This window comes from Apus apus, chromosome 7 (assembly GCF_020740795.1).
Source record: "Apus apus isolate bApuApu2 chromosome 7, bApuApu2.pri.cur, whole genome shotgun sequence".
NCBI lineage: Eukaryota > Metazoa > Chordata > Aves > Apodiformes > Apodidae > Apus > Apus apus.
Genome location: NC_067288.1, coordinates 1568417 through 1580598, shown reverse-complemented (window position 1 = coordinate 1580598; position 12182 = coordinate 1568417). Strand labels below are relative to the sequence as shown.

The 12182-nt window shown below is 40.6% G+C and overlaps 1 protein-coding gene across 1 annotated transcript in view; it reads left to right on the top strand.

The window, feature by feature from the left end:
• Nucleotides 1-12182, top strand: part of HMCN1 (hemicentin 1) — a 189408-nt gene that overhangs the window by 72814 nt on the left and 104412 nt on the right. Inside the window, exons 12-18 of the mRNA XM_051625140.1 lie at nucleotides 4854-4995; nucleotides 5386-5513; nucleotides 6211-6324; nucleotides 7603-7761; nucleotides 8645-8839; nucleotides 9733-9831; nucleotides 11320-11447. Coding sequence (XP_051481100.1) covers nucleotides 4854-4995; nucleotides 5386-5513; nucleotides 6211-6324; nucleotides 7603-7761; nucleotides 8645-8839; nucleotides 9733-9831; nucleotides 11320-11447 — 965 coding nt within the window. The remainder of the gene's footprint in view (nucleotides 1-4853; nucleotides 4996-5385; nucleotides 5514-6210; nucleotides 6325-7602; nucleotides 7762-8644; nucleotides 8840-9732; nucleotides 9832-11319; nucleotides 11448-12182) is intronic.

Genomic DNA, 12182 nt, shown 5'->3' with positions numbered 1-12182 from the left:
CAAGCAAATGAAGCCAGATAACGGTGTCCAAAGACAATATTCTTTTTAAATTAGGTTCACTTGGTTAATGCCAAAAGTAGGGATGAATGTGACTGGCTGATTAATGCTGAAGGCTACTTTTTGTTTATCCCTATTGAACATTTTGATCTCTGTTTATGCTGTAACAAATCTGTTCTCGGCTCACTATTCAAACAGAAGCTTTTGTCAGTTTTTCTGTTTATGTGCAGTTTTTCTTCTACACTTCGTTCATCTGGCTTGTGAACAAAGGTATAAAATGGAATTGAATATTAATTGCAATGCATGTTGCAAAAACATGATTCAGACTTAATAGAAATCAGATGAATGGAGAGTCTTCCTTTGGCCAGTGCAGTTACAGGTTATATATATTTGTAGTGTTATTTTGTAACATAGGCTATAATGTGAATTCTGTGCCTGATCTGACATCAAAGTGAAAATCTATGCTCTGGGAGGAATTCCTCAGTGTGTGCATAACCCACCCCAGTCTTCTGTCTCACTCGCTGCCATCTGTGAATAGCTATCGTAGTAGCAGAGCTGGATGTATTTCCCCCTGTGCCCTCCCACTTATGAACTCATGACATGAACACAATGTAGGTTTTTAGACACTTTGAGAGGCCATTCACTTCCATTTATGTGTTTCCAAAAGGAAAAGCTAAGGCCTGTCCATGAAACTCCCAGTAAGGAAAGAATTCGTAGACATTGCTGGGGTCCTGCAGGACTTCAGCCTGAAGGGAGTTAATTTTTCACACCACTGCTACAGTACCTGCACTACTTTTGTTCTGAGCATCTGCTTCTGCAAAATGTTGGCAGTTAGAAGCCCAAGGAGGTCAGTTCAGACCTGTTTAAGTTGATGCTAACAGGAATGGGTTGTAATTCTAGAAAGCTGCTAGTGAAGGGGCTGGACACAGGGATGGGGCTGCATCTGTTCTCTGCCTGTGTGTAGGAGGGTCTGGATGGTTGGTGTAACATCCTGAGGAAAGGAAATGGTAAAAAAACCAAACCCTTGCAAAAATTTGGAGCATGGGCAAACTGCCACAGTGGTTGCATTCTGATATGGTGGGTTTTTGATCTAGATACGTTTAAATAGTTATTTAGCCTTGTTAATGCATCATTTGTCAGGTGAATAGTTTGAATCATTCAGTTTTCAAAAAATGCTCGTAGTGTAAGAGGCAAGAAAGAATCTGTACAAAAATACTGATACTATGCAAGTAATGGTTTAGACAAATGTCATCTGCAAAGGGGCTGCTGGGGAAAAGTTTCTGTTTAAAACAAACACAAAAAAGGCTTGCAGAAAGTAGTGAAAAAACATTGGAAGTAAATCTGGTTTTTACTAATAAAGAGTTTTAAGACTTTTTTTAATGATGTCTCAAATAAAAATACTGCGTTTGCTGTTGCTTTATCATGGTAAGTTTAACTGCTTCAAATGGTCACAATGGCCCAGGATGGTTAGAAGTGCAAATGCTTCAGTCCATGAAATCTTTACACCACCCTTCTTTCTCTTCAGAAGGTCCACATGTGATCTGCATTGTTTAAAGGTTTGATTCTGCAGCCTTGAATGGGATTGGCACTGTAAGGAGCTTGTGCTTCTCCTGCCAATGTACAAGTCTTCTCCCCTGTGGTACAAAGAACAAAGCAAAAGGCCTATAATTGATGTGTTGCACAGGAAAGCTTGTTCTGTGTGCCTGTCTCCTTGCTGGCTTTTGAGCAAGCAAACAAGGTGCATAATTAGTGGCAAATGAAACCTCACTCATAGTGAGGGAGATGGAGCACTGGAACAGAGGGGTTATGGAGTCTCCATCTCTGGAGATATTCAAAACCTGCCTGGATACAGTCCTGTGTAAAGGGCTCTAGGTGATCCTACTTCAGTGGAGGAGTTGGACTAGATGATGTCTAGAGGTCCCTTCCAACTCCAGCAATTCTGTGATTCGAGCTACCATCTGGAGTTAAAGCTGTGCATGTTGACATTTTTCATTTTGTTGTTTATGTGTTAAATACGGATGTTTCTCCCATCTTCTTCTGCTCACCTGAAAATGACATTGTGTTCAAATACCTGCATGGTCAAAGGTGTGTTGCCAGAGCACGATGTGTAATTGCCACCCGAGACAGTTTCCTAATATCAACGTGAGAAGAGACCTTCCTGAAGACCAGCGCATGGAGAATATCTCCCAGTGTCTCTTGGCAGGATTTAAAACAGAATAAAAATAGCTGAGAAAACTTTGCACATAATGAATCACTTGAGGACACTTCTGTAACTTGTCTCTATTTCTTGCCTCTCCCTGCCCCCTCATAGCTGGATTTAATCCGAGTACTCCTGCAGCTCTGGCTCTGCCTTCCTCTGGTGCCTTTCCTCAGGAGCTCAGGGGTTTCTGACACAGGAGGGGCTTTTTGTTCAATCTACTTTGAGTCAAAAAGTAATAAACCTGGGGAAGGTTAGTGGACATACATTTAAGAAAGGAAACAAGGCATTGTATGCATCTGTGTTTGCAATTTTGGAACTGTGTGCAGATTAGTTGTTGTTAATTATTTGATTTATGCCTTATTTTGGGCAGTATAGCTGTGTGGTTTTGCACACAATTTTGCTTACCAAACTTGGAATCCCTTCCAAGCTCACATGAGTAGTTAATGGCTGAGAACACAGTGTGGATCCCTGGCCCTAGTAGTTCTGCTCCCTGGAGCACCAGTTGCCATGCTGCAATAAAGAAGAGCAGTTAAATTCCTCTTTGAAAGAGGGGTGTTTGTGTCCTTGATGGGGGCATGGAGATGAGTTTGCATGAAATTATAGCAGGTGGGAATTACTCGTGAAACTCAAACGCAAATATTTTAAATATAGGTATACTTAAAAAGTTAAATTTATGTCTGTATGCAGTCTGATATTCATGGGATGGTTATGTGCTGTTGTCTGCTCCCCTGCCATGCAGGTGGAATAGGATATAATCAGTCCATGTTACCAAGTGAAACTAGGCTTGCAGAGGCCCTGGGACCTTGTTAACAGCAGTAGAGTGTGACTACATTGCTATCTGTAGACTTGCCAGCCTGTGTTTCCCAAACTTGTGCTACTCTGGATAAACCAGTCCATGTCAAAGGTGAAGAGTTCTCCTGCTGTCCTTATCTGTGCTCTTAATCTGATGTTTGTGCATTTGAAAGCCATTTAATTTCTCGTTATCTCAGATCAGTCACTAATCGCCACTCATTTAGTGTGCTGAGATCACGGGGAGGAAGATTGTTTTCCAAGTTCTGTGTTGTAATGCCATTTGCTTCACAACCTGCTGACTAAACCCCTCAGTGTGTTGCCCTGCCAGGAGACAGGATGTGCCTCCCTTCTGCCCGAGGAGCAGCAAAGTCTTCTGCCCAGGAGATTGTTGTTCCAGGCCAGAAACACTGAGGGGTTTAGTTAGCAGCTTTTTGAGCAAATGGTCTTACAACACAGAAGTTAGACACTAACCTCCCTCCTGCAGTGCTGATGAAAAGGGCATGGCATCACTCTTTCCAGAAAGGCATTTGTAGTAGTTCTCTGCCTTGTGTCTCTGCCTTAGGACAGACTGAACTAGAATGATTTCTGCTCTTCACCTGGGCAGTGCAGAGCATCACATCATCTTGTCCTTGCTGGGTTATGCCACACTTCTCCTTGGCAGCCATGAAAGCATGTCAGATGCCTTCTCAGTATGTAGAATGCTATAATTCCCCCTGAAGCTAGTAAAAAAGAGCTGCTGGGCAGCCCTAGATTCAAATACGTATTTGGCCCCTTTTACTCTCCCAAAAAGAAGAGTTAGGCTTGGGCTTTTCGTTCTGTGGTTGCTAGTAGGAAGATGAGCTGCAGAATAAAACCTGTTACTACAGGGTGTGAATAGCAAAAGGCAAAGCTCCTAAGATAAAGATGGACACAACTGATCTAATAGTAGCCAGTTTAATGCTGTAACCAAGATGAAGGAGCATCAGTTAGTACTGCAAATTGCTGCTTTTTCATTCATCGAGTGGTGTGAATCTTCTTGTTGCTACGAGTAAGATAGAATTGTCTGTACCATAGAAGAACAGGTCAGTTCTCACAGTGAATTGTTTTGGTGGTCGTTTTTTACTGTCAGAGGGTATAAGTGAATGAATTCTATGAAGTTCACCTAGTCACTTTTCTGGGGAAAATGCAGCTGAAATCCATATCATCCACAGGCATTGTTAACACTGCAGATTCAATTGTCTTCAGCATTTTTTTTGTGTTATTTTTTTTTCTCTGTGTGTGCACATACATCATGGCTTTTATTTTCATCCCTGAAGTCATGTTCTTACTATTGAGCTGCTAGAAGGTTTGTGCATATTGGCTCTCATCCTCAGCAGCCTTCACAGTTTGTATCAAATTACTCTGTTGTTGCTTTGCTGAGTTTTAAGCTTGCGTTAAAAATTCTAAGTTAATTATTACATACTTATTACATTCAATTTGAATCCATGTGAAACCAGTTATGCTTTCAGAGTTTCTATTTGAAATTATGACTTTCACCCTGGCTTTGTTATCTCTGTGGATCAGGTTGGTGAACTTTGCTAGGTTCTGGCAGCTTCTTGTCAGAATTGGTGCCCACATTTGGGCATTTGTCTGCATCACAGGACACAGCAAACTGTGTGGGCATGTGAATTAATTTGGTCTCTGGAGCCTGAATCTATAAAGGTATGTGTGCTTTTTGCTGAGGATTTGACAGACTGTGCTGGAGGGAGTGAGGGAACCAATGGGCTCTGACCTTTGTTAGGATTTTCTTACTGTAGAGCTGTTTGAAAATGGAAATAAAGTGAGTATTGTATTCTGTGTTTTTTGAATGGATATTTTTAATTGCTGTTTCTAATTTCTTTTCTAGAACCACCCAGGGTTGTCATTTCCCCTAAGAATCAAACATTTACAGAAGGTTCTGAAGTGTCTATCAGGTGTTCTGCAACAGGTTATCCAAAGCCAACAGTAGTATGGACACACAATGACATGTTTATCATTGGTTCGAGCAGGTAGGGGTTGTAGCTTCCTCTTTTTTTTATTTTTTCTGTATGTGAGAAAGCAGTTTAGAAGAACACCAAAGTATTCTGACTAGTTCTTCTGCTGTAGCCTGTGAGTTTTGGAAATAGTACCTCAACCTTCACCTTTTCAGCTCTTTGATTTTCATATCTGTCAAATAGAAATACCTTAGTTTGTATAAGGTAAGTTTAAATGGTTTTCACAAAATGCATTTATATTATCTGGTAGATACAATAATATTAGTATTGTTTTACAATGAGAAAAAAACACCAGTACCTGCTCATAAACCATCTGGTCATGCTGTTGCTGCTTGGAGTGTGGATTGAACAGTTACTCTCTGTGTTTTAACCAATCATTTTGGTTGGTCCCCTGTGTGTTCCCAGGTACAGACTGACCCCAGAAGGCACCTTAATCATAAGAAAGACAGTTCCAAAAGATGCAGGAATTTATGGTTGCTTGGCAAGTAACTCAGCTGGGACCGAGAAACAGATATCCATCCTTATCTACATTGGTAAGAAAAAAAAGCAATGTAATGAAATTTAAAAAGCAAACACAGTATAAGAGAGGAACTGCTAAAATTAGTGTAACCACACAGAACGTGCTGGTAGAAATTGCAGAAAACTTAAAATGTTGAACAGCTCACAAATATCTCTTTTGTTTCCTGTTCAAATCTGAGTAGTATTTTTAGGTGGTATTTGGGGCTTAATATTTCGTTTTACACAGTTTTTAAGGAAAAAATACAACAAACAAACCGAAATTGGATATTAAAGTGGGGTAGGTTTGCAATCCTGGGTAGGCATTTGGAAAAGGAATTCTGTTATTGTCAATTTCTGTAGTGTGCTTAGCACCCTGGAGTCCAAATCTTTTACTCTGAACACTACATGAATATATTAATAGCAGGCTCCTGGAATACTTGATGAACAACATCTGACTGGAGTGAGAGACTTTTTACATGCTACATGATCAAACTCTTTCCTTAAATTCTCATATTCTATGTGTGGTCCTGGTGCTCTGAACATTCCAAACTCTACTTTTTCCTGTTTCCTAGTGTTTGTCACCTTACATGATTTTTAAGGCTTTCTGACTTCTAATACAAATTTTCTTCCATATAACTAGACAATTAGAGTATTTCATGCTTTATTTCTTAAAAATGCTGTATGCTTTGCATGTGGAACTAATTTTTTTTCTTCTACGTTGTTTCTTTTCAGAGGGCCCAACATTGACTGTAGTTCAAAGTGAAATTCTGGTTGCTCTGGGAGACACAACTACTATGGAGTGTAAAACAACTGGAATCCCACATCCCCAAGTTAAATGGTTTAAAGGTGCACTACTTTGTGTTTGATTTATTTACTGTGGCAGGAGGATTTAAAACAATGACCCTGAAATAACTTTGTATTTGATTTATTTACTGTGGCAGGAGGATTTAAAACAATGACCCTGAAATGACTTTGATTTCTCAGAAGCTTTAAGTAGTATAAAACTAATGGGTGACTTGTGAAATTCTCTAAATCTAGAAGATTCAGCACTTGACCTTTAGGGTATAAGTTCTTGCTCCTGTTTAAATACACTGAATGAACATAATGTAGCATCAATTTCAAAAAGAAAAAAAATAAAGCCTGAGCCTCTTGTCTATTTAAATAAGGTTTATTATTTTGACAGAAAATGCTTAGCTAAGTTCTATAAAAATTGCAAACCATTTTTCTGTTTTTCCCATTGGATGTTTGCTTGAATTCTTTTGAATTCTAGATAGTTTTTATTTGTTCCCTCTTCCAAATCTCAGAGCTATCTACTACAATTGCCTGAATAGTGGAGCAGGATAATGGGTATCACAACTGCAGGAGTTTTCCTAGAGTTAAGTGGGAGTCAGAGAATCTCAGGTCTCAACATTGAATGTTTATTTTTGGAAAAGAGCAATTGATGCCTGCGTGTGGTTGTATAAAGCACCTGCCTGCTGATTTTCTGGAAAACCAGAGATCTTGTTAGGTAGATATTGCCAACAGATAACTTATCCAGTCCATCTCGGACAGTGGCTGGAGGGAAGCACAAACCCTGTCTGGCCTGTTTGCAAATAATGTTCCGTCAAAGGAACCTTCTTCTGAACTCCCTGCAGTTAATACTTGGCTTGCGTTTTAAAGCAGGAGTCGACGGGCTTTGATACTCGTCCCGGAGAGCACATGGGGCCAAGTCTGAGTGTTGCACAGCAGTGTGTGGCTCCTGCTGAGCCTGGGAGGTAGCAGAGCTGTTTGCTGGGTTTTGTGGAGTTCCCAGCTGGGCACAGAGCGGGCAGACCAGCAGCCATCACATGTAGCCTCTAATTTGGGAAGGAGAAATATCGCCTGGCACACTGTCCTAATGCTGGTCTCTGTCCAAAGCTGCCTGGGTTTGTATTCCCCTTGTGAAACAAAGAAGAAGGGATTGTGTCTATCGTAGTAAGGAATTTTCCACTCAGTTGAGTGGAAGTCAGAGAACTCGTCTGCTAAATGAATACAAGCATGTAGTGAACTAATCTCAAACTTGGACACTGTTTTGTTAGAACAATTTTGGTAAATACCCTGTTACTTACTTTTTTTTCAGTTACTTTTTTTTCTGTCTGGGCTTAGGTGACCTAGAGTTGAGGGAATCACCATTTCTCATTATTGATTCTCATCGGGGTCTTTTGAAGATCCAGGAAACACAAGATCTGGATGCTGGTGACTATACCTGTGTGGCTACCAATGATGCAGGGAGAGCTTCTGGAAAGATAACTCTAGATGTTGGCTGTAAGTAGTTTGCAATCTAGACAGTCTAATTTTAGTGCTTCTGGGTCTGGTCGATGGTGCCTTGTTTATTTGAACCTTTCTCATAAATATGTCCTCAGTCTATGTGTGCTGAGAAGACCTTTTGGTGTTCAGTTAGCTGTTTCCTTGTCATATTTGGACTCCAACTTTCCTTCACTCTTACTTCTTTTGCAAAGCAAGGAAGTCAAGAGGAGGAAGAGAGAGACGGAGGAGGAAGCTGTTAAAACCTCAACCTAGTTCCTCACCGGAACAGGTTGCCCAGTGAAGTTGTGGTTGCCCCATCCCTGGAAGTATTTCAAGTCCAGGTTGGATGAGGCTTGGATGATCTTTAAGATCCCTTCCAATCCAAACCGTTCTGTGATTCTCACATAATTGTGCGGTAGAGAATATATTATACTAACTGAAGTTACTATGTAAGGTTACTGTAACTTGGCTCATCCTCTCCTGCTTTCCGAGTTCTTTCCAACTGTACCCTGACCCACCAGGTCTTGTTAACTGCATGGTCTTGTTAACTGCATGTTCCTGTCACGTGCAAGCCCTTTCCGAAGCAACGAGCAATGCTGTTTGAAGGGGAGGAGGAACTTAACAATGCTAACACTAGAGTAAGCATGCTGATTTGATGAGGGTGGCTGCATCTTCATGTTTGGAGCTGTTCAGCCCATTTCTGAGCTCCCCGTTTTAAGCACAGAGCATGCAAGGCTGCTTTTGTAAGGGTTCGCTGACACTTGGGAAGCTGTTGTTAGAAGAACAGTTGTGCAGAATGGGATGTGAATTTAGGTCCTCAGCAGCGCAAGCAGAAGGCTAATGTCATGTTGCAATCCTAATTCACTTTCCATGTACTCTTTTTTTGTTTGCCTCCCCCCAGCTCCCCCAGTTTTCACACAGGAGCCGAGCGATGAATCTGCAGATATTGGGGCAAACATCACGCTGCCGTGCTACGTGCAGGGGTACCCAGAGCCCAGGGTTAAATGGAGGAGGCTGAATGGTGCTTCCCTTTTCTCAAGACCGTTTGCAGTCAGTTCCATCAGTCAGCTCAGAACAGGAGCTCTGTCTATTAACAGTAGGTAGACCAAAGCTTTTAAAGAAGAGATGCCGGAAGGCACTATGGCATGTGCAGTGCACTGAAGTGACTACAGTGCTTGATGCAATTGTTAACTTTGTAACAGACCAGATTTTTCATCCGAGATTGTTTCTGGTTCTGACTTCATGGCTGTTGACATGCTGTTTATTTTCCCATGAGTCTGAAAATTCAGATGTATTTCATCATTGGCTTTCCTCTTCTTCATAGGAATTATGATACCCCTATGTAAGTAAATGTGGGTTATTGTGTCTGTTGATACTGAGGAACCATGGATTTTAATTTTTTTATTTTTTTCTTTGAGAGAAGGGTTTCTAAACTTGTTTTAGACACATCCTAACTTAGGTAATAACTAGAGATTCTGTAAGTGGTTTTGAGATTTCAGTTACTTGGAGTATTTCAGTCACTCTTATGCTAAGTGATGATGTTTTCTTAATTATCTCTTATTCCTTTCTAGACATTCTCAGGCTGGGTGAAGGGCAGTAACTTGTGTGTTATGTACTACTACATGTGTGTCCACACACAGACATGTTGCTGCATGTAGTCAGCAGTATTTCATAGTAAATCCACTACGTGATAGTGTATGTGGGTTTACAGTGTACTGCCCTATATTATGCACATCAGTGCATACTGTGTTACAGGGTATGCAATATAAAGTGATGAGAAGTATCACATGTATGTATGCACTGCTTTTTTACTCAAAGGCTCCTATATAGTCATTGCTTCTGTACTTGGTGGCAGATGTTAAGGAATGATCTAGCCAAAACTGAATATTTTAAACTGAAAGAGAAGAGGGTAGGATATCCATGTATTGCAAACTTTTCAGTATTAATTCAGATCCTGCAATCTGATCTCCTCTTCTTTACCCCCTCCAGGTTTGTGGGTCAGTGATGAAGGAACTTACATCTGTGAGGCTGAGAACCAGTTTGGAAGGATTCAGTCCCGGCCAGCCACAGTCACAGTGACTGGACTGGGTAAGGCTGGGTAATGTCAGAACCCACAGTGAAAGGGAAGACTGGGAAGCACTGGCAGACAGGAAAGCCTTTCAGCACCTGGAGTGTTCTGGAGGAGGCAATGGTCAGGGGTGGTGGTGGTGGGGTTATGTGCATACATGGTGACATATCTCTGTGCTTTTATCTACAACTGGATTTACACATATCTAGTCATCCACACAGGCTGAAACAGAAGACATTTGCATGGACTGTTGTAATTTATGTCAGTGAATTTAGCATGTTAGTACCTTGTCTGTTCACTGGCTACATGAATTTGAATTAGTTCCATCGACACTTCATAACATGGACCTTAAAAAGTGATTTATCCTGTCTTCTGCTTCTTATTTCTAAGTACATTTACTAAGGAATGACAAATCACCATAATGATGGAGTTTCTGCCATTTAATTCATCTTAAAAACAAATGAAAAAGCAGCAATGAACTTGCTTAGGTCAGCGTGTTGATATAACTGGAATGGAATCTTAGTGGTCCAAGAAGACAGTAAATGTCTAGCTTGGACAATGGCTGTGCTATTAAGGAATTGTTTATTATCTCAGTTGGACAATTGGCAATAAAAGGAAAAATAATGCTATGGAATGTATACATTTATGAGGGGATGAGAATGGAGTCCATCTGCCATCAAAGAAACCATTTGTTAACTTAAAACATGTGGTGAGGATCTGTACTGCTGGCAGTGTTGGATAGACATGTTTTACCTATTTAAAAGTGTTATTTAATCCCCATTATTTATAATTAATTTACAAAGCATGTGCACAGAAGTGCTTTCTGTTAGCTTTCTACAGAAGAGGCTTTACAGACTCTCTTCTGCTGGGCTGTTGACCACTATTCCAATCTCTTAACATTTTATGCCCAAAGGAAATGACCACTTATTTTTTGTCCTCATCAAACCTGCTATTTTCTTCTTTGGTATTTTGCCCAAGCAAGGCAAAATGGTACATCACTGTGATTTTCAGGGAAGTGCTGGATTGTATCAGATTTCTCCTGGACAGTGTCTTCCATTTACTGCCATTCCTTAGCCTTAGAATCACTGTATGTGTATTTCTCCAGCTTCCTTTTCTTTCCTGTGCTGCCTCACACCTTCTTTTCTTTCTGTCTGTTGCCTGCCTGCTTTGTTGACGTTTCAGATACCAGAACACCCCACCTCTTTGTCTGTGTTGTTTTTTTTTTAATTGTAAAATAAAGTATCTTGGAACTCTCATGCTGTTTGTTGACAGCGACTTCTTTTTTTTAGTCTTTTTTTTCCTTCCTATTTAAATAATATAGTTTTCATTGTAGGAAATGTTTCTTGCTCTAAATTTGTATAATACTTAACACAGGGAGACCTTTGTCTGATGCTGCTGCAAGTAGCATTAGTGACAGGACTGATAATTAAATTTCAGGTTTAATATTTTACATGAGTATATGAAAATCCCTAATATTTTTTTTTTCCTAATTCTTTCTTCTCTTCAAGTGACACCTCTGATTGGAATAAGTCCAGCCACAGCCAATGTAATTGAGGGGCAGCAGCTTACTTTGCCCTGTGTTCTGCTTGCTGGGAACCCCATTCCAGACCGGAGGTGGATTAAAAACAGTATGGTGGTAAGGCTGTTTTGTTTCCTGTAAGATTTATTGGCAGTGAAAATCTACAACTGACATGTCAAACCCCAATAATGGTTTTATTTACAGAAGTTGTACAAATATACTGATAGATTTTGTGCTTACAAATAGAAATGCCTCCTGAGATTGGACTGGTCACTGGAAACAATGCTCTGGTGTCATGGAGGTGAACTGGGGCAGACAGACACCACTGGGCAGGAGCTGCTGCCTCCCCAGGAGCAGCCAGTTGGCCCGATCTGGAAGGCAGTAGCTGCTTCCGAGTTTCTTCAGGCTGTTGTTCAGAGTATGTCCATTCCCCTGAGGAATGATGGCTTATTGCTGTTCAAACTGTGGAAGTGAGGCATCTTGTTATGCCTCACTGGTCACTCACCATGCTAGGAAATGGTTAACTCTGAAGCACAGGTGAAGGAGCAGCAGATGGCAGTGGGGGTGTGAAGCTCCAGAAAAGAACTTGGAACCAACGTATTTGTGAATTGTCCTTTTATCTTCTCTTTTACTTACTTTCAAAGCAGTTTTGTGCATTCTGGTTGGCTCTTTAATTTCAGCCTTGAATATAGGAATGCTAGTGGAATTTACCTACCAGAATGACAAAAGTGCTGGGAATTAAACACTGGTAACTGAGAAGCATTTCTTTTTCCTGATTTCTTAGAAATAAAGATATCAGAGAAGTTCTGTAGATTAGGCTTTTTTGACATCATTACTGTTACTGTTGCTGAT